At 64.3% G+C, this 21,589-nt stretch overlaps 1 protein-coding gene across 3 annotated transcripts in view; it reads right to left on the bottom strand.

Moving 5' to 3' along the window:
- The window catches only part of BAZ2A (bromodomain adjacent to zinc finger domain 2A), a 30,260-nt gene extending 10,875 nt beyond the window's left edge, over positions 1-19,385 (bottom strand). The window contains exons 1-9 of one of the 3 annotated variants that reach the window (XM_044995416.1): positions 19,144-19,385; positions 6,377-6,505; positions 4,196-4,756; positions 3,265-3,450; positions 2,046-2,267; positions 1,028-1,204; positions 867-927; positions 661-769; positions 232-333 (exon numbers count right to left, since the gene is read on the bottom strand). In XM_044995416.1, the coding sequence (XP_044851351.1) occupies positions 232-333; positions 661-769; positions 867-927; positions 1,028-1,204; positions 2,046-2,267; positions 3,265-3,450; positions 4,196-4,756; positions 6,377-6,503 (1,545 nt within the window). In that variant the 5' untranslated portion in view covers positions 6,504-6,505; positions 19,144-19,385. Of the gene's footprint in view, positions 1-231; positions 334-660; positions 770-866; positions 928-1,027; positions 1,205-2,045; positions 2,268-3,264; positions 3,451-4,195; positions 4,757-6,376; positions 6,506-6,975; positions 7,441-11,944; positions 12,079-19,143 lie in introns of those variants that run through there. The other 2 variants (XM_044995418.1, XM_044995417.1) reach the window with 2 other exon arrangements.
- Positions 19,386-21,589: the final 2,204 nt, after the last annotated feature.

The following is a 21,589-nucleotide window of genomic DNA, read 5'->3' on the forward strand; positions in this document are numbered from 1 at the left end:
CCTTTCACGCCTGTAGCGAGGGCGCCAGACGGCCAGGGAGGCCTTGGGGAGCACGGGAGGGGCCCCCGACCTGCCAGCTGGCATCGCCACGGGGCCCTGGTGCCTGGGCCCTGCAAACCCTGCACCCTCGGGTGCATCCCCAATAAAGGTGGACAGTCCCGGCGCTCGCCTCATCCCCCCGCTCCCGAGAGACGAGCCGGCTGCAGCCCGCGCCCCGGGGAAGGTGCCCACCTCGGGCGTGTCCCGCTCCTCGTAGAAGTCTCCAACAGGCATGCGAGGGCTGAAGCTGAAGTGTTCGCGCCGGACGTCCTGCACCACGTTCCGGCTCAGGTACTGGGGAGGAGACAAGGCAAAGGGGGCTGATCGGGGTCCCGCGGTGGGCACAGGGCTTCCCCCGGCCAGGCACGGCCATCGGGACACCCCCCTGTGCAGCACAGCGGGCAACACCGCCCCCCCATTGTACACTGGGCCTCGTCATGGGGGGCAGCCCACGACTGGCAGCTTCCAGGACAGAGAGTAAGCGGGGGCTGGGGGAGATTGGGGGGCGGGGGCTGGGGCGCCCAGCAGTGGGGATCTGCCCGCTCCAACCCGCCGTGCCAGCCTCCCAACAGCCGCAGGCGACAGATTCCTCCCCGGCTCTCGACGGGGAGTGACGTTTACCTTGATCACCTCCGGGAACTGCTTCATCCTTTTGCCGCAGGGCCCGTAGTACCACGTCTCCCCCTGCCAGCGGTGGCTGCCCTTCCTGATTCGCACTTCCCTCCTCCACCTGCGCGGGAAAGGCCCGTCAGCGGCCGGCCCCCACCTGGGCAGAGCGCTGCCGTCCCCACCCCGGACCACCCCCCCAAGCGCGGGGCGCCACCTACCCGTGCTGCAGCGGGAAGCGAACCTCCTCCGCCGTGGCGATCCGTCTGCGGGGGACTTCGCCTGCCAAGACAGGGGGACAGTCACTGACCGAGCGCCGGCTGGTCGCTTACAGGCCGGGGTGGGGGCTGGGACAGCCAGGGGGAAGCCGCTTCTCACCTACCCCTTGCTGATGCACTGAGCGGGGCGGCCGGAGCCTCCAGGCAGCTGTCCTCAGCCACTTCCTCCTCCTCCTCCTCCTCCAGACAGGGGGACTCCGGCTCCAGCGGGGGGCTGCACTCCAGAGACTCCGATTCCTCCTCCCCTGGGTCGCCCCCGTCCTGCAGGTCTAAGCTGCTGTCTGCAACACCAGGGAGGGACAGACACTCGTGGGGATGTGGGGCAGGGGATACGCCATCTGCCGGGGTTATTCCCCAGGCTGCCACCCCATGCTGTGTCCCCCCCAACCCCTCGAGGCAATTCCAGCGATTCGTCTCTGCCCCCCTCCACCCATAGGGCAGGCCCTGGGACCCCCCCCTTTCTATGGGGGGTGGGGTGCAGCAGGATGAAATAAACCCTGTCAAGTCACGGGCTGAGTCTGCAGCCGAGCCGGGACGGCAGCCCCGGTGCCACGTCACCTCTGCTCTAACCACTGAGCCTTGCTCCCTGCAGAACTGGAGAGGCCAGGCACAGGACTGGGGCGTAAGGAGGTTATGGCTCCCAATACATCCCCTGCTAAAATCCTGCTGTGGGGGAACCACCCTTTCGCCCCTACTGCTAGGCCCTGAACCTTGCTGCTTTTCATGGTTCCTCGGGGATTTTTCTCCCCTGGCTGGAGCCCTTAGAACAAACCCCCCCACTCAATTCCCCCAGCTTTCCACAGGCCCAGCACCCTGGGGGTACGCCGGCCATCTGTATCCACCTCTTACCCGGAGCGTGGAAGCGCTGTGGGGCAGGGACTGCCTTTTATCGGACACGGACAGCACCCAGCGCGGTGGGGCCCAGGCGTCGCCGATAACACACTACACTAGGCAGGATCCCCCCGCGTCTTGCTCCCCGGAAGGCAGTTTGAGCCGCTGGGCTGGAGATGTCCCAGCAGACACTGGGACACGTAGTCCCCACCAGCTGGGCGCTTTGCAAAGCAGCCCGGGCTGGCCCCAGGGCCACTCGTAAGCCGGTTCCACGCCAGAGACACCCCCTACCTTGCAGGACGGCCTCCCCCAGGACAGGCGGCGAGTCGGGGCCGACGAAGAGCGAGGAGGGGGCCTGGCTGTCGTCCGGCAGCAGGCTGAAGGCGCTGGAGTTGTTCAGGGAGGGGCTCTCGGAGCACTCGAGGGTCGAGATGTCCGGGGCAGCCTCCAGAGAAGACTTGTCGTTCACCAGCTGGGAGTTGTCCATCTCGTAGAGATCTCCGGTCCCTGGGTCTGCAGGTGGGGATCGGAGTAAGATGCATCCTACCGGAGGCGAGTGTTCACCCCAGCGTGGTTAGGGCTGCACCCGGGGAGGGGCTGGTATCTCCAGCTGGGGGGTGGGTGGGGTGCGTGTGTGTGTGTGTGGTTAAACCCACAATGAGCGCACTTCCTGTGATTCCGGCACACCAGGGGTTAATGGATTTCGTTGGCTCCAGCACACCAGGGGTTAATGGATTTCGTTGGCTCCAGCACACCAGGGGTTAATGGGATTTCACTGGCTCTAGCCACGCCTCCCCCCCCCCATCCTTTGGGAACCAAAACCCAAGATGGCTGGGTAATAACCATCCCGGAAGCGAGTGGGGCTGGGTGACTGTGTAGAAGGAAGCCTGGCCCTTTAAACAAGGAAGCCAGGTCCTGTAACCCCACCCCTATTGGGAGGGATTTCGTGACTCCGCCTACCGGTGGGAGGGATTCCACAGCCGGAGGGGTATATAAGAGACAGCGTGTCCCCCCCAGTGCTGATCTGACGGGGTCTGGGCAGAGCTGGGGGAGGAAGTTCGCACTTAGAGACCACGTGAACCTGGAGCTCTGCCCCGGCGGGTCTCAGCTCCCCAGCTGACACTGCTTTTGGGGCCGACGGCTCGGGCCAAAGGGAGGTGGGAAGAGTTTGCCAGGACATTTTTCAAGGACCGGGATGGGGACCAGGAAATAGTCAGCGGCTTCAGCGACGCCCTCGACGCCCGACTTCCCAGCGGTCTGAGCCCCAGACCCGCAACGCAAGCGGGGCAACAGGGTGCAGGCCGACGGAGCCTGTGATTGGTCGAGATCCAGCCCGTTTCACGAACCTGCCCCCCTCACCCCAGATCGAAGAGGCTCTCTGAATCTCTCACACACCCGGCTGGCGGCACATGGAGCCCGAGGAGGGAGCCCGGTTACTGCCAATGCATGGGGCGGTCGACCTCCCGGGGGAGGGGATCCACCCTCTCGGACCGGCCTCCGGCCTCCCTACCTCTAGCCAGCGACTCGAAGGGCTCCAGGGGGTCTTCGCTCAGGAGGGGAGGGTCTGCCAGGGCACCGGCGAGGGCAGAGGCGTCGCCCAGGCAGCTCCCAGCGGTGTCCGGGGACAAGACGGAAGCTTCCTGGCTGAGCGGCTCCACGGCCGGCCCGGAGCTGCTGTAGCTGCACATTTTCAGGTCTAGAAACAACCGCCCCACCCCAAAGACAGCACGTTAACGCAACCCTTCCTCCCCCGCCTCCTGACACAGGCATGGGTGCCCCCCCCCAGCCCCAGCCCCCCGGGGGGGACCCCGCTTCAGGTGCGGAGCTCCAGACAGCAGCCCCGGGTCCCGTCCAGCCAAGCCAGGAAGACGCTGCTTGGGCAGGACGTCAGTTATGGGCAGCTCAGCGGGGTCCCCGCTCCAACACCCTTCCCCCCCCACGGCACAATTACTGGTCCCCAGCCCCCCAGACCGGGCTTTCCGCACCCCTTTTCCCAACACGTCTTGGGGGGGAGGGGGGCTCGTGGCAAGTTTGCCAACTCGTTTTTTCCCTCCTTTGGGAGGGGGAGCCCCCGCCTGGCTCACCCCCTCCCCCGGTCATGGGCTCGATCCCCAAGCCCCGCCCTCGGGGAATTCCCCGCGCACGCCGGGGGGGCGGGGGGGAGGCGTCTGTGAGTGCAGAACGCGGGTAGGGGGCCGGGGCAGCGCTGCTGGGCCCACCCAGGGGTGCAATGCAGGGAGCCCAACTCGGGGAGCAGCTCGACACCACGGCAGGGATTGGAGGGGCAGGCAGAGGGGCTGATTTAGACATGGCCCCCGCCCCCGCCCAGCTGCACTAGAGGAGCGGATACCCCAGCCCGGGGGGGTTCTGGTCCCTTTTGCCCTGAACGTGCCGGTCCCGTCAGCTCCCGCTACCAGCTATCCCAGGCCGGCGCCGCTCACCCGGCTGCGTCTCCTCCAGTTCCCGGCTGCCCATCAGAGCGGCGCCGGTCTCCTCGCCGGCAGGCGGCATCTCCTTTGCCGCCAAGGACCCCTCCTGGCCGGCGCCCGGCTCGTCCTGCAGGCCCGGAGGTGGCGAGAAAGGCTGGGCGCCGGAGCCCAGCATGGGGGAGGGCTGGGCGGCCGCGTAGAAACCGCTGGCGCCGTTTGGCACGAGCTCAAAGCTCTGATCCTGGAAGGAGTCGTACAGCTCCTGCGAATCAAAGCTCAGCCCCATGGAGCCGGAGGTGCCGTTGGCCCAGAACTCCTGCCCTGCCCTGGGGTTAGTGTTGTGCCCCGGGGACGCCGGCCGGGCGCCCCCAAGGATGCCGTTGAGCGGGTACTGTCCGAGGCTGGGGGTCTCCTTGAGGCCGCCGGGCTGGTACGGCGGGTAGTTCCAGAGATAGTCGTACGGGTGGGGGAGGGCGGAGGCGTCGGGGGAGTGCCCGGCAGAGGCGAACGTCCCTGAAGTACTAGTGTGAGATACAGGAGATAAGCCATTCCCATTCATGTCGCCATTCAGGCCTGCCGAAGGAAAGGCAGAGCCGCCGGTTAATTGGTCGCGCCGGGGAGAGCGAGGGGATCCCGGCTTTCCTCTCCGCGGGGAAGAGCCCAGCTGAGGCGGGAAAGCCAGCGGGTGTGGGGCGGGGGTGAAGGATATTCCCTGAGACAGCTCAACTGGAGGGTGTGGGGCACAGACCCAAGGGCGTGGGGACAGCAGCCGGGAACAGGCAGCCACAGAAGAGCTGTCCACGGGGAGCACCCTGCCCGACCCAGATGAGGTCCTGCCGTCCAGCTCCCCGGCCCCCTAGAGAGCACGGTACGGAGGGCGCCGAGAAGGTCGCCTGCAGACTGACACCCCCCCGCACGCAGGTCATCCAGCACAAAGCGGGGCCTTGGGGAGATGGGAGGGTTTGTCTGATTTCTCCCCAGCTGCCCGGGTGTCTCCCCCTGACCCCCCATGGGCTGCAGCAGGGTACTGTGCCCAGTGGCTGGGACCCTCCGTCCCGGGAGAAGCAGGCCTCGGAGACCCGCCGCAGACTGGAACCGCGTGGCCAGCCGCCCGTCGGCCTCCGAGCCACCCAGAGCCACGGCCACGGGTAGTTTGGCAGCTCCGGCTCCAAGCGTGGGGGGTTGTGAGCCGGGGGTGGGGGCTGCCCCGGCAAACATCCCCAGGAGAGGGAGAACGCGCAGGTCTGGGTGAAACCTGCCGAACTGCCCCAGTGTCCGAGCCAGCGCCGGAGTCCTGCGGGGATTAGCTGCCCCTCGGCTGGGCCGCTGGCGAGATCAGCTGACCAGCCAAATCCATGCAAAGACCCGTCCTGGCAAGTCGTTTCTTTTCTAGGATGAAGCGATCCCAAACAGAGCCCCATCCCCCCCCCACTAATCCCCGCCAACCCAGCCAGAATCCCACCCTCCAGGCTCCTTTCCTGCGCCCAGCCCAGTGTCTGCCCCGTGGCCCAGCTGCCTTCAAACCGGGTTAACTGGTCCTCTCGGGTGGCTGCCTTCCTGCTCTGGGCTCCTAGGTCTCCTGCACCAGACAGTCCAGTCCTGCTCCCGCTGGAGCGAACCCAACGCCGAACCCCACGGTGGCCGGCAACAGACCGGGGACAGGAGAATCTAGGCATGGCTTCCTTCTTTCTGCTGCAGGGGGCTCCGTCCACGCCATCAGGAGGTGCCCTCAGTGCCCCACACCCCCAACTCCTCGGGACCCCCCCGCTCTCTCAAGGGAAGCACCACCACTGGGGACACTTCAAACCCAAGGCCGGGACGATGGCCTGGCCAGATCAGTCCTGCCTCTTCCCTGGGGACTGCCTCAGCCCCCGTGTCCGGGATCCCAGCGAACCTCCTCACCATGCTGCCAGGACGCTGGACACCAGTCAAAATGATGCAGGGTTTGCACAGGAAGTGGGATCTAGCGAGTTAGAGCAGCGGGCCTGAAACCCAGGACTCCTGGGTTCTTTTCCCATCAGACACTGACTCTGTGCAGGCAGTGGAGGTCCCCGGCTTGCCAGGGACGGGCGGGTGGGCACTGCGGTTTGTGAAGCACCCCAGGGTGCTAGAGACCAGTGGAGGGTTCTTATTTCTGAATGGTGGGTGGGCCGAAGGGTCCAAGAGGCCTCCCCCCCCCGCCCACGCACTTACCTTTCCCTTGCGGGGGGAAGTTGAGAGGAGACCCGTTAGTGTAGACGCTGTCCCCTGAGGAAGGGGTGGGCTTCAGTCCTGAGGCAGTGGGGAGGCCAGGGAAGTTAAAATGGTTGTTCGTTTCCATTTCTGAGGAGAGAAGAGACGAGACACCAAAGGGTTAAACGTGCCCCGACCTGGCACCGCTGCCCAGGCAGGACAGGAAGTTCCCCCACCCCACCCCACATACTGGGTACAATGCACCCACCACCAGCTAGACACCAGGCAGGGATCAAGGCCAGGTGGGAGATCCTGTACCCAAGCTCGACTCGTGGGGGGGGGGGGGGGGTTGGATGTAAAACAAGCTGAGCCGGAGAACAGTGCACTGAAAAGCCCCCCCCCGAAAGGAAGCCGAACGGGTGCGAAAGCAGCTGAATCTCAATCGGTGGAAGGAAAGTGGACGCGGAAACCACGGTGCGAATTCCCGGCCTGCGTGATGCTGACAGCTCGAGGCTCTGAGAAAAGCTGCCGGGTCCCCACTTCCCATCACCGGGAACATTCAGGGTTAGAAAACTCCCTGCAGCTGCCCCAACAAGCCAGCAGCCCTACGGTAAACAAACCAACGTCGGCGTAAGGCGGCGCTGCTGCGTTGGGAGCTTCGGAGGGAAGCGGCTAGCGAGAGATCTCACGTGCTCCCGGCCCCGGATTCGGTTTTGCGTTAAATTCGGCCACTCTGCTTCTAGTCGGGGCTGCGGAGAGTTTTCGGCTGTAGCCGGAGGAATCCCACGGGGCTGCTTCTAGCATCTTTCCACCAGCGGGCCGGCATGTTTCAGTTCAGGATCCTCACCCCCCTCCCCGGCCGGGAGCTGTTTGCCCATTTCACTGGGGAAAAAAAGCAGCATTTCCTGTTGCTGAGATCCACGCAAAAGAGAGCAGCCGGACGAAATAAGCCAGGGAACGTCATCCCAGGGCACGGAGCCCAGCTACCTCGGCGCTCGGCTTTCCGACGGGTCACTCCTGCCTGAGTGGCGCCTCCCAGACACACCCACCCACCACGCCAGCTGCATGTGGGTCGCATCTTTCGGTTGCTGTCTCGCGTACAAAGGGCCAGTGCTAACCACACGTCTGGACGGCTGCCCAGCGCCTCCCCGTATAAAGGAATGGGGACAAGGAGTTAATGCAGGACTCTGCCTGCCCCCGGCCTGCCAGGAGGAGGGCAGCCCCTCCCCCCCCCATTAGCCCTTTATTCACTAGCCTCCTTTTCTCTAAGTGGGTGGATTAGCCCCATTTCACAGACGGGGCAGAGAGAGATGGATGTGCTTCCCCAAGGCCAGACAGCTAGTCAGAGTCAAGAAGAGAACCCAGAAATCCTAATCCCCCCGCCCCCCCATCTCTAACCACTGGCCTCCCATCATCTCCAACTCCCCGTGGGCGTCTCCAGGGAATTTGTACACCCGACAGCCCAGCCGCAGTGCAAACAAAACCTGAAATTCAGCCCAACCGATTCCCTCGGGACTGCTGCTCCTTTCCTCTTCAATGGCTTTTGGAAAAGCCCTCCAGGGTATCTGCCGTTCAGCTCTGATCTCTGCCCGCTCCCAACTGCGGGAGAAAGCCCCGCGACCAGGCACCAGCCTTAGCCAGCAAGGAAAGCAAATGCCCTCTCAGACGTCGGTTGCTTTCCAGCACGTGAACGACGGTTCCCCAAGAGACCCCAACTGCAGATTGGGCGTGTGCCTAGGAAAAGACTGGCGACCCTTCAGGGCTCAGGGAAAGGAGGCGCGGAGAGGGGAAGGGACTTGTCTGAGGTCATCCTGCAGCAGAGATGGTGGAGACCCCAGCTCAGTTCCCCACGCAGGCCACGGGGGATCCCTCTCCGCCTCACTGAGTTACGACGCATGGGTTGAAACACAGCAGGGCCGAGGGACGGCGTGAGCCCAGCAGCGGCCGTTCTCGGAGGGCCGCACCGAGGCCACGGCCTTGCACGAAGCAGCAGGCCAGGCCCCGAGTGTCGAAAGAGACGCTGGCGATTTCATCACTCTCCGTGGCGTTCGCTGCAACGCTGCCAGGCCGGAGGAGCCCCGCGGGCTGCTCCCCGTCAGCGCAGGATAACGACAGCGTCTGATTCACCAACTCGGGAAATTTCAGCAGCAGGCAACTCATCTCGCACGCGGGGGCCTCCCGCTCGCTATTGCTTTGGGAGACTCCTCCGCCCCATCCGTACTGCTAACTGGGGAACAGGTCACATTCACTAGCGATCAGCCGAGAAAGTGACCTTCCCCCCTGACTCCCTTTCACAGCCACACCAGGAGTCCCCCGCTGCACGGCGCATCCCGGCCCGCCCGGCCTGCTCCTACAAGCCACAACAAGAAGAGTTCTCCAGCCAGCACCTGCACCGGGGAAACCGGGCCGGACGCAGTAGCGTGGTTATAAAAACAAACAAAAAAATCAACACCACACCTTTCCGGTACACCCCAGCCGCAGGTTTTTTTGGCTGGGAAAACCTGTTTCTGGCCCTTTAAGGGCCAGAGGAGGAGTCGAGAAGCCGGAACCAGACAGGTGGCTGCTGCAGGGTCAGCTCTGAGAGCGTGGGGACAAGCCGGGCTGGTGCCAAGGTGAAGGGAGGTGCTGGGGACGGGAGGGCGAGGTAGCGAACCGGGGGCGGAGGAACCCCGGCCTTAGGAAAGCAGCCAGGAGGAGGAGGAGCGTGAGTGCGGCCTGGCTAAGAGGGAACCAAATAAAAGCAGGGAAGATGGGGAATTAATTACAGCGACGGAGGAGGGAGATTAATAGGAGGGGAGCGGTTCGACTAATAGGGTCAGGGTTTGAAAGCAGGAGCCGCGGCTGCGAGAGAACATTGGCTGCAGCAGCGAGCTGGCTGCTTCATTAGCTCCTCCCCAGATGAGCGACACTGGAGGCGAGCGGGCGTCATTCGCCTGATGGGAGTATTGATCGCGGGCCAGTACGGGCACTGGCCGCTTCCAGACGCCTCTCTCTGACCAATCCCATCGGTAACTGATTGTCTGTGGGTGGGCTGGACAGACATCTCCTTGGGCCTAGGCTGGCCTACAGCCCAGCACGGACAGGTCTGGGCAGCAGCCGATTCCTCTGAAACAAACAGCAGCTTCCCCCCACCCCAAAACACCCGCAAATCCCATCCCAATAACCCCAGTCCTCAGCTCCCGCCCGGGAACGAGCCACTCACCCCAACCATCCAGCCACCTCCCCACACCCGAGCAGGGGACAGAATTAGGCCACAGCTTGTCATTGCAGCCGACCGCTTCGCAGGAGAGGTGGTGACAAGAACAAGGAGGATTCTGGACCTGGCCAGAGATCCTGAGCAAATTAGAAACATCACAACCAGGCCCGGGGACTAATGGAGGCGATTGTGACCAGCTTGGAGAGCAGAGCAGCGGGATGCTTAGACACCCACGGAGCAGCTCACTGAACCTTGGAACCCACCACAAGCTTTCAAGAGACGGCAGCCGAGACTTTAGGCCCTGTATTATTTTAGGCTAAACCCAACGCCGAGTGAAACGCGAGTGGGTGGTTTGTTTTGTTGATTTCATTTCGGGGGGGTTCTTTGCCTGCGATTTCAGCCGCTCCAACGCAGATTTTTTGCCAAGCCAACATGGCAACAGACTATTGATACATTTGCGGCAGCGCCGACAACACGGTCCACATTTCCCCCACCACTTCAGACCTATCTATCCACGAGGGGTTAACCGACGGTGTGATTTTAAACCAATTTCACTAAACCAGCGTAACCTGAGCGCGCGCCTCCTTATATTGGTTCCCATCCGGCTTATAGCTCACATCGATAACCGGATGGGTGCAAACTGAACCAACATAACCAGTTTGAAGCCAATAGATACCCACGTCCACACACAGGAGCTGAACCAGTTTACACAGATTTAATATAATAATATATGGAGATATACCCATCTCATAGAACTGGAAGGGACCCCGAAAGGTCATCGAGTCCAGCCCCCTGCCTTCACTAGCAGGACCAAGGACTGATTTTACCCCAGATCCCTAAGTGGCCCCCTCAAGAACTGAACTCACAACCCTGGGTTTAGCAGGCCAATGCTCAAAACACTGAGCTGTCCCTTCCCCCAAATTAAACTGGGGCAACTTATGGCTAGACAAGCCTGTAAAACTGGTCCCTGCGCAGGAACAATAGATGGTTTCAGGCCCAGCCAACGCAGGGTTTTTGTCCTGGCACAACCATGCCTGGTTAGGGGTGCGTGATTTTTTTGGGGGGGCGGGGGCTATGCATTTATACCAGGACAACCCTTACTATACCCCAGTATAACTTATTTCCCTTCCTGGCTGTTTACATGGGATAACCGCATCAGCGCTAGGGGAACTGAACCTTTCTACTGGACTAGTTAGAGCAGCACATCTTGTGTGTTCAGACAAGGCCTCCTACCCGGCAGCGGAGGCAGAGGGTGGTTTCAGTGCAGACAGGGTCTGGGCCTCTCATCCACAAGGGAACCCAATGAAAGAGGGAACCCGCCTATAAACACAAGCGTGAGAAAGGCCCAGCTAGGGGAACCAATAAACACGCCCAGCGTCAGTGGCCACCAAGTTAGATTTTTAAGGTCCCCCCTCCCCCCGTTTCGGCTTGTCCCCAAGGGCTTTTAACTCCCTCCGGGAACGGCTAGCTCTGAAATAGGGTTTTTACATTTGACTTTGACCCCTGAAGGTAATTTTTAACAGGCAGAGAGGGACCCAGGCCGGACAGGTTCCCGAGCTCCGGGAGGTCCAGAAACCGAAACCGAATCGGGTTGAAAAGAAAAAATAAATAAATAAATAAATAAATAAATAAATAAAATAAAAAGGACATTTCAAAAACAACAAGAGACGCAACAAACCCAGCTGCCATTTCCCGGCCACTTCCTGCGGTGGGGGTGGGGGTGGGGGGGAGAAGGGATGCTGGCACCATGGCTCTGTGTGTGTGGCTCTGTGGACCCCACAGGGGATTCCCCCCAAAAAACTGGGGGATCCCCCCAGCCACACAGCAGGGACTCCCCTGGCTATGGTGTGATCTCACCCACATAACTCTCCCACCCCAACAGACACACCCAAGGATTCCCCCCTTCCCTACCACACACAGGAAATTCCCCCCCAGCTATCGCCCCCCCCCCAAAAACCAAACCACCAGGAGGGGATCCCGCAACAACCACATCCCAAGCCACGCACAAGGGGCTGCACCCCCCCTTCCCATGCAGGGGGATCCCTAACTGGCAGCCAGGGCTCCTGGGTTCTACCCCCGCACCCCAAAACCCACCGAGCCCAGGGAATCCCCCACCTTCAAAAAGGGAATCCCCCATAACCCTGCCCCCCCAAACCAGCCACGGGGGGGCCCCATAACCCTGCCCCCCAAACCAGCCACGGGGGGCCCCATAACGCCGCCCCCCGCAAAGCCACAGGGGGGACCCCCATAACCCTGCCCCCCAAACCAGCCACAGGGGGCCCCATAACCCTGCCCCCCGCAAAGCCACAGGGGGGACCCCCATAACCCTGCCCCCCAAACCAGCCACGGGGGGTCCCAGGCTGCGGGGGGGCCTCTCCCACCCACCCCCGGACCTGGAGCGGCGGGCGGTGCCCCGGCGGCGGGTCCCGCTCACATGGCCCGGGCCGGGCTGCGGGCTCGGGGCGGGCTCAGCATGGCCGGGTCCGGGGAGCCGCGCTGGGCAGGAAGCGGGGCCGGGCGGGAGCCGGGTCCTAGCGCCGGGACCGGCCGGGTCCTAGCGCCGCCGGTTCCTCCCCCCTCCCGGGTATGGGGGGGCGGGTCCTAGCGCCGCCGGTTCCTCTCCCCTCCCGGGTATTGGGGGGGGCGGGTCCTAGCGCCGCCGGTTCCTCCCCCCTCCCGGGTATTGGGGGGGGTCCTAGCGCCGCCGGTTCCTCCCCCCTCCCGGGTATTGGGGGGGGGGCGGGTCCTAGCGCCGCCGGTTCCTCCCCCCCGGGTATGGGGGGGCGGGTCCTAGCGCCGCCGGTTCCTCCCCCCTCCCGGGTATTGGGGGGGCGGGTCCTAGCGCCGTCGGTTCCCCCCCCCCGTATGGGGGGGGGTCCTAGCACTGGCCGGTTCCTTCCCCCCCCCCCCCGGGGATTGGGGGGGCGGGTCCTAGCGCCGCCGGTCCCCCCCCCCCCGGGGATTGGGAGGGGCGGGTCCTAGCGCCGCCCCAGTCTCCCCCCCCCCAATCGGGAGGCCAGGCTGGGTCCCCACCCCCCGTGGATTGCGGGGCCAGGCTGGGTCCTAGCACTGCCTCCCCCACCCCCAGGGACTGAGGGGGCAATAGCTGCCCAGGGGGCTGTGCCGACGCTGGGCCCCTCCAGCTCAGTCCCAGAGAAGGGGAGTGTCCCCCAGGATACAGTGTGGGGGGGGCTGCCAGGGACTCAGAGGGGAAGCGGCTAGTGGGGTGGGAGGGGTCCTGATGAGGAGAGGGGTGGGGGGCGCCGAGGACACAGGGAGAAGGGGGCACCATGGTAGGACTCCCCAGTGTGATGCCAGCCTGGGAGACTTTGGGGCAGCCCCCTCCTCCCAAGTTGCAGGGGGTGTTCTCTCCCCTTCCTTAGCTAAAGCTCTAGTCCCCCCCCCACACACTCAGGTAGGGGCATCTCCTTAGCTTCGGCTCCCTCCTCTATTCAGTCCCATCCCCAGACACCCCACACCCAGCTCCAACTCGCGGCTCCCCTCCTGCCCCCAAAGGGACCCCCTACCCCCCCCAGAGCGCATGGCGGGTCAGAGCCAGCACACCCCGAGGGAGTCACAGCAGGGAACAGAACCCAGGAGCCCTGAATCACAACCCCACCTCAGCGCTAGCCTCCACTTCCTGCCCAGAGCTGGGAGCAGAACCCAGGAGTCCTGGCTCCCCATTCTGTGCTCTAACCATTAGACAATGCCACCCGTCCTCCTCCGCAGCACTTCATTTCCTCACTCCCCCCTCCCCAAATCCGAGCTCCCCAGACTCCCACATGCACGGCCCCATTCTCCTACCCCCCATCCCACCTCCCCAGTCATTCCAGGCTCCACTTTAAAAAGCCACTCCTCATTCCCCAAAAGCCCTCCGTGGATCTGCTGCAGCCAGCCGCCCCCTCCCATAAATCCAGCTCCCCCCGCACACACACACAGTCAGGGCATGAGAGCCTTCTCCTCTGCAGCTCCTACTGCCAGGAACCGGCTCCCCGGCTCTCCCATCCAGGGAGTTCTCCTTTCACCTCTCTCTCACTCGTGCACACAGCTCAGGAAAGCACAGAAGACGCCCGAGCACTTACAGCCTCTCCCTGGTGCATCCTTCATCCCCCACTGCCCGGCTCCCAGGAGTGTGAACAATCCCAACCCCAGGCCAGGCCCCCACCCCCACATCACAGATGTGTCCCAGGGGCAGAGTCAAGAACCAGCCTTGGTGGGCACCGGGTTGCGATCACCCCACTGTGGATCCGAAGCCCCGTCCCTGTGTCTAATGTGACCCACAAAGCGGGGGGGTCTGATGAGCTCCTAGCAAGAGAATGTGGATGCTGGACCTTTGGGGAGAGGCCAGTGGCTGCATCTCCTGGCTCTGCTGAGCCGGGTCCAGACGCGGCTGCAGATTGGCGCTGCTGGAGGACAAGGAGGGGCACACGCAGGGATCAAAACGGCCACCGGCCGCACCGATCCGGGGGGATGCAGGGAGCGGGCAGCCGGAGATGGAGAAATCTGACAGCGCAAGCGGGCACAACAAGGTGCCCCCCCCCCCGCCCCAGCCCACGTCAGCCGTCTCCTCCCGGTGCCGAATGCTGACTCGGCCAGACAGCTCGGTATTGTCATCTGCTCTCCTCTAGGCCTCTCGCCCAAGGATCTCAAAGCACTCCACTGAGCCACCAGCTAATCCATCAGCACAGCCCCGCCGGGAGGCAGGCATCACTCCCATTTTACAAGTGGGGAAACTGAGGCACAAGCCGGGGCAACAACTCAACCCCCACCCCACCCCCAACAGCAAGTCAGGGCAAAGAAAATAACCCAAGAGTCCTAGCACGCCCACCCCACCCATCCCCCCAGCTTGCATCCCAAGCTGGTCCTAGCTCTGCTTCCTGAGCCAGACAGTAGGACGAAGGCCCGTGAACCCTAGGGCCTGCCGAGGGGAGCGTCTGCGTACTGGCCCCACGGGGGATGGTACACGCAGCGGGGAAGATGGAACGGGCACAGTGGAGATGACCCCTGAATCCACGGGACGTGGACCCGAGCTGAGAACGTCAGACTCATCGCACAGAGTTCAACCCCCCCAATTAGTTACATCCCTGCCCTCCTCAGGAAGGGAGCCAGAACACAATCCAGCCCAGGCCTCTGAGCCCCATGGGCATTTGCCGGCCCAGCCCCCTCTGGCGCAGGCTGCAGCCCCCCCCCGCAGCTCTGGCTAGGAATGCGGCATTCAGCTGCCCTTTGGTGCAGCCCCCCCGGGGGGGGGGCGATCCCAGCGCTCTCCCCATCGCCATGCAGAGCCCACCTCCCCCCCCAGCCTGCCTCCCTGCAGGGGTGAGGGGCGCACCAGGCAGCCCTATTAGTGAGAGCCGCGCTCAGCTCCCGTTGGGGGCGGGTTGCTCGTCTCCGATGCCAGAGGCGTAAGTAGGTTACAGAGAGAGCTGCGGTAATCCCAAGCGGGGGGGGGGTGGTTCTGGCATGGGAGGGGGGCTGGATGGAGCAGGCCTCCAGCATGGCTTGATGGGCTGAGCAAATCTGGGAGGGAAGGGGGTGTAGGGAAGGTGGGGTGCAGGGGATCCCCCCTCCCCATTCCCGTGCAGAGCCCCTGCCAAGCACAGAGCTGGGCACATGGTCTCCAAACCGCACAGGGCTGCTTCCCCCCCCGCCAGCACTCGGGGGACCCCTCTCTGAAACAGCCCCCCCCATCTGCTCCCAGGGCCCCGGGCTGCAGGGGGAAGGAGCAGGGAGGGGTCTCCAGCCTGCAGGGCTGCAGGCGGCGGTGCCAGTCAGCTCCCCTTGACTCTAAGGCTGGGGCGATCCAGGACGGGTGCCCCGCACCGAGCCTGCCCCAGGACGAGACCCCCCCCCCATCTCCACCCCCCCCAAAAGGCTTCCACCCCCTCCCGCCCGCATCACTGCTCCCCTGGACCCCTCCCCCTCCACACACAGTCCCATCTCATCCCCCTCCAGCCCCCCAGGCTCTGATCCCAAAGCAATGGGGGGGGGGGCTGCCTCTGGACCGTGCTGAGCCTCCCCTGCCTCTGTGCCACCCAAAGGTGCAGATTCCCCCACCCCCCGGGACATCCTGGCCATGTCTCCGAGCAAGCGCGGGGGGCTGAATCAGAAGTGGGTGGGAAGAGAAGGGACCCTGCATCCGCCTGGGCTGGCTGGAGCCCCCCCCCCCCCACTAGCCAGCACGGCCCCTCCCCCCCTGCTGCCGGGTTGGTCTATTTCTAAACCGTTTCCCTTTTCTCCTGCTCAATTCCTGCCAGTTCTGAACCTTCCACCCCACCCCAGTGGCCCCCCAAACCCCCTATCCCAGCAGCCCCAACTCCAAGAGCCCCCCTACCCAATGTCCCCACGACTCCCCCACAGCCACCAAGCCCACAAGGCTGGGAGGCAGCAGATGAAGGCTGGGATGGGGGACCCCCATCACCACCCCAACTCCTCTGCCATGGAGGAGATGCCACAAGCTGGCTCCAGCAGCCAAAGCACCGGGGGGGGGGGAAAGATTCATGTGCCCCCTTCCCCAAGCAGGGAGAGGGGACCAGGATTGGGGGGGAGGAGGGCAAGCCCCCCACTGCTCTCGCCTGGCCCCCTCAAACACACACAGGGCCTGCCCCACCGCCTCGGGAAACAGTTCAGCCCCAGCAGGGGAGCACTGGAGCTGGGGGGGGGGGGAGCCATCAGATGATCTGGCCACGTGGGCTTCTTTCCTGCACCCCTAGTTACCGGCTGCCCCCCCCTTCCAGTAGCCCCCTGGGAGCATCCAGACAGGGCAAGGCACAGGCTGGTGTTCGGGTGGGGGGCACGATGGGGGGTGGGGAGAGGCAGTGGGGCTGGCTCCAGATTGGACTGTGGCTGCCAACTCCTCCCCTCTCTCCCATGTCACCCCCCCCCCCCATCAGAGACAAAACCAGGAGCCATTGTGGTCTGGGCACCGCTCCAGGCGGCTGCAAGGTGCAGGGGGAACAGATGGCTGAGCTTGGCGAGCGCTTGTGCCAGGCAGTGGGGGGGGGGCTCCCCCCCCCACTCACACAGGACCTCCCCCCCCACCGCCCCGCCCAACCCCTGGAGCCCAGCCTGCACTTCCCCTCCCACCAGCAGGCAGCCGGGAGGCCTTCGCTGGCGCTGCCCGTGAATCACCACCAGGACAAGCACAGGCGCCTCCCTAGCCAGGAAGGGGGAAAACCTGCCTGTGTCCTGGCAGGCCCTGGGAGAGGTGCCCAGGATAGAGGGGGGAGGGGGGGGACAGGGCCCCCCCAGGACCGGCCTGCCCAGGCGACTCTTGGCACCGCCGATAAGAGACACGGGAGCCAGGCAGCAGCAGCGTGAAACGTGACCAGGCCAGGCCGGGCGAGCCCTGCGCGGACCGCGCCGGCCTCGGCACGCTCTCCTTCCCAAGGACGCGGAGCCAGGGGAGAGGACACAGGCCCCCCTGCGCCGTCCCTAGCACGGAGCCACAAAGATGGAGACGCCGGAGGTGTCCCATCAAGCAGGGCCAGGCAGCAGCCCCTGGCCCGATGCCACACCAGGAGTCACACGCTGTGCCCGTCCCCCACTCGCCCAGGAACACCCCCCCCCGCCCCCATTTGCCACAGCTGCACCAAAGCAGCTCACACTTCCCGGGGACAATTTGCACAAGCGTTTTCCCTGTGTGTGTGTGTGTGGGGAGGGGTATTTATTTATTTATTGCTGACCCCCCCCCGGAAACTTTGCTTTCCCGTGAAAATATTTCCCCACGGGCAGATTCACCCCCTCACCCCAGCCCCCGGAGCCACTGTGGATCAAAACTTTTCCGTGCAAGACTTTCACCAGGCTAGTGTCTCACGGCCCGTCTTGCTGCCGCTCGGTTCCAATGCCGCCTCCTCAGTTCTGCCCCTCGCCCCAGCTCCCCCTTAACCCGAACCCCCGGGCATCCTGCCCCCGGACCCAGACTCCCTCTTGGGGAAATCTGACCCCACTGGCACCTCCAGGGAGCAAAGGGCTTTCCCTGGTCCCAGGATTATCTCCCTGCTGGGCGGCACATGGCTCTGGGACCCCGGACCATTAGCCCCCTGGTGACTCCAGGAAACACTCCCCCCCCCCCCCGATCCCCTCTCACAGTGCGTAGGTCGAGGCTAAGAAGGTCGCAAGTTGCCAGGCAGCAGCGGAGGGCAAGGGAGGAAGCTTCCAGCGTCACTCCCCAGTCAATAGGAAACAGCTGGGGGGGGGGGGGATCAGCTGAGACCGTGGTGCCCCCCTACCCCGCACCTGCTGCCCGGCACGTCAGCCCCCGCTGGCCCAGGCTAGCCAGACACTGCGGGGACCCGCCTGCACGGTGCGCCCTGGGAACGAGGAGAAACCGCCAGGCCTGGGCTTCCCTCCAGCTGCCACTGACCCTCTGCTCTGGCCTCCCCCTGCCACCCAGCGGGACCAGAGTGCTTTGCAAACCCCAGCCGGGCACCACCCAGCGAGAGCCCTACAGCCTCCGGACTGGGCCCCTAGCACACACTGACCCACGGCTCCCACTTTAACCCCCTACCCTGGGAACCAGGCAAATGTTCTCCCAGCTGTGCAAGTGGGGAAACTGAGGCAGGGAGGCAAAGCAACTCCCAAGGTGGCCGAGCTGGCGGTAGAACCCAGGAGTCCTGACTTCCCGCAACCCTGCTGTAACTACTAGATCCTCTTCCTCCCCCAGAGCCAGGGATAGAACCCAGGAGTCCTAGTTCCCAGCCCCTCCCCCAAAACCTCTATTACCCAGTGGCCCCTCGTTCCACATTCATTGCCAGCCTGACTGCAGGGGGCTGGGGAGGACACCCCCCACGTAGGAGAACCCCTAAGAGGAGCATCCCAGATGACGATCACAGAGAGACCCCCTAGTGCAGGCAGCAGCCAGGAGGGAGGGTCCCCCACACCCCTCCCTGGGGGCTGGGCAAAGCACAGGCCAGGGAACAATCCTGCCCCAGAGCCCGTGGGGCAGGGAGTGGGGGGGAACAGGCCAGACGGGGCTTTACCAGCTGGATCCCAGGCCCTGCACCCGCCCACCCCCCAGGGCATCACAAGCCCCAAACTCCTCCAGGCTCCTCTTTGCAGCTCCCCCACCCCACCCGCTGCGTCACAAGCTCCACCCCCCACACGCAGACACTTTGCACCTCCCAACACCCCCCCCCCAGCTGTGTTCCAAGCCCCAGATCCTGCGGGGCCCCCACTTTGCACCCCCAACCCTCCGGCTGCATCACAAACCCCGCCCCCTTTGCAGCCCCCCCCCCCGTGTCACAAGCCCCAAACACCCCCCCCAACCGCGTCACAAGCCCCAGACCCCGCTCTCCACCCCCCCTCAGCTGCGTCACAAGCCCCAAACACCTCCCCCCCCCGGACAGAGTTGCACAAAGTTTGTCCCAGCATCCAACGCCTCCTTCACCTGGGGAGGGCAGAGCTCCGGGACCCCCCCCCCGCGCTCCAGGCAGCCGGATTGGGGGATCCCCACCCCGGGGGGGGCAGGCAGGGCCCATCCGGCTCGTGCTGCCTTTGGGACCCAGGAGGCTGCACGCAGCAGCTGGCTGGAAAGGGGGGGGCGGGATGGGCTCAGCTGGGGACCCCCCCCGATGCACCCCGCGCGCCTTACCTGGGCGGGGGGGTCCCGGGGCTCCGCGGCTCCGGTGCCGCCTCCGCCGGGCTCTGGCTGGGAGCAGGTGGCTGCGGGAGCCCGAGCGGGCGCTGATGTCACCGGCGGGCGCTGCCTCCTCCCAGCCCGGCCCCGTGCAGGAGGCAGCCGGATGAATTATTTAAAGGTGCAGGAGCCATTTGTAGCCGGAGAGGGGCGAGCCCTGGGGGGAGGGAGGGAGGGGGGGCCTGATTTGCAAGAGGGGGCGGCGGCTACAGGCCGTAATGAGGACCCCCCCCCAGTGCATGGGGTGCCGTGGCGGACGTGCACTGTAATGGCCCCCCCAATGCAGCATGACCCGTGTGCATCGTAATGCACCCCCCATGCACAGTGACCTACGTGCATCGTAATGGCCCCCTCAATGCACCATGACCCACGTGCATCATAATGGGTCCCCCATGCACCATGACCCACGTGCATCATAATGGGCCCCTCATGCACCATGACCCACGTGCATCATAATGCACCCCCCATGCACAGTGACCTACGTGCATCGTAATGCACCCCCCATGCACAGTGACCTACGTGCATCGTAATGCACCCCCCATGCACAGTGACCTACGTGCATCGTAATGGCCCCCTCAATGCACCATGACCCACGTGCATCGTAATGCACCCCCCATGCACCATGACCCACGTGCATCGTAATGGGGCCCAGCCCCCTAACGCCGGTTTGCTCACCCTCTGATGCCCAGGGGACTATGCCACATGCCCCCTATCATGACACACGCACACCCCATACACCAGGCACAGGGTAAAAAGTGGGTGCTGGGGGAAGCCCCATAGAGCTGCACCTTGCTGGACCCCCCCCTCCTGAGAATGGATTTAGGGGTTAAAAAAATCCCTTCCCCATCCGGCCTCGAGCCCTTGTTCTTTCCCCCCGGGTTGGAAGCAGCTATAACCTCTTCCCAGCTCCCCCTGCAGTGCCAGGGGAGCCCACCCCAGCCAGGGCTTTCCCCAGCGGGGCTGGGATCGTAGGGTGAGGCCCTCGTCCCCTTTCGGATCCTACCCAGCAGCAAGCATGGGCAGAACTTTGGGTGAAGCCAGCTCACCCTGCCGCAAACGAATGCCCCGGGAATTCAATAGGAGGCGCTCTGCCCACAGCGTCGGCATCGCCTCAGTCCCCAGCCTGCTGGTAGGGGGCGCTGTGCTGCTGGGGCCACTAGAGATCCCCACTGCTCTCGCCCATGAACATCCTGCCCGCACGCCACCAATGGAGGGGTCAATCAGCCGGAGAAGGAGGTCTTCACTTCCTGTCCCAAACCGAGCGTGTTGCTGAGAAGCGGCTAAACAGCTGCCATGCCCCACCCAAGAGGCAGCTGCATTTCAGGCCTGGGGGAGCAATCTTTGTATGACCTGCTGCCGGGCTCCATCTCCGAGTGGTGTGACCAACCCACATATAAACAGCTGCTTCGCCCTGCCCCAGAGGGGGCTGCATTTCAGTGACAGGTGATCTCCAGTCTAGCTAAGTTGCAAAGCATCCTGGGAATCTTCTTCCGAAGCCTGGGCTTGGTCAGGCCCCGCAAACGCAGGTGACGCTTTCCTCTCCCTTCACCACTGCGGTAAATCTCGTGCCTGGGGAAGGGGAGAAAAGCCCCCCCACTTCCGGCCTGTTCTGAAGCAGCTGAGTGGCTCGCCGGAGCCCTCCTGTCCCGCTGCATGGGGTACCACTAAGGCTTTGCCCCATGGGCGGGGCGGCTAAGTAGAGATCTGGGACCGGGCACCCCCCCGGTTGGAGGGGCGTGAGACCCCCGCTGCGAGCCTCATCTGAGAGGAGAGAGACAGCACCTGCCCGCTGGGTTCCCTGCTTCCCCCCCTGGCATGCTCAGCCTGACGCTCCCCTGGAGGCCTCTGCATGAAGGGGGTCAGTGTTCCCCACGCAGCACCAGGCTCCTCGGTCAGCACAGCCAGCAGACCCCCGAGAAATGCTTTTCCCCAGCCCCCTTCCCGTGCCCTCTGTGCCTGGCCTTTGGCTGGCTGATTGCGTGGGGTGGGACTGGCGACGGCTGGCACCCAGCAGCCGCCCGGGGCTCCCTGGCACATGGGCCAAACCTCTCGGACTCTGAGCCGTGGGGAGAGGCCGCCTCCTTCCCTGCTGTGTGCTCGGGCCAGCCTGGGACCCCCCAACCCCACCAGAGACTGCAGAGCGCCCCACGGCGCCTGTTCCCCACCTCGGCCCCCACGGGGTAGCCAGGCTGGTGGGATTTTCAGCCCCCCCCAATGCTTCTCCCTGCATCTGCATCCCCAGCAGGGGGAGAGCCCATCTCCACGCTGCACTAACCCCAGGGGAGCGGGGCGGGAAGGGGGGGCACTGGGGAATTTCCCCTTGCAAGGAGCCAGGATTTCCCAGGGCAGGTGGGTCTGGGACCTTAGTCCTAACTCATTTTCCCCCTCGGGGGGGGGGGGA

The sequence above is a fragment of the Mauremys mutica genome, chromosome 20, assembly GCF_020497125.1.
Source record: "Mauremys mutica isolate MM-2020 ecotype Southern chromosome 20, ASM2049712v1, whole genome shotgun sequence".
Classification (NCBI taxonomy): Eukaryota; Metazoa; Chordata; order Testudines; family Geoemydidae; genus Mauremys; species Mauremys mutica.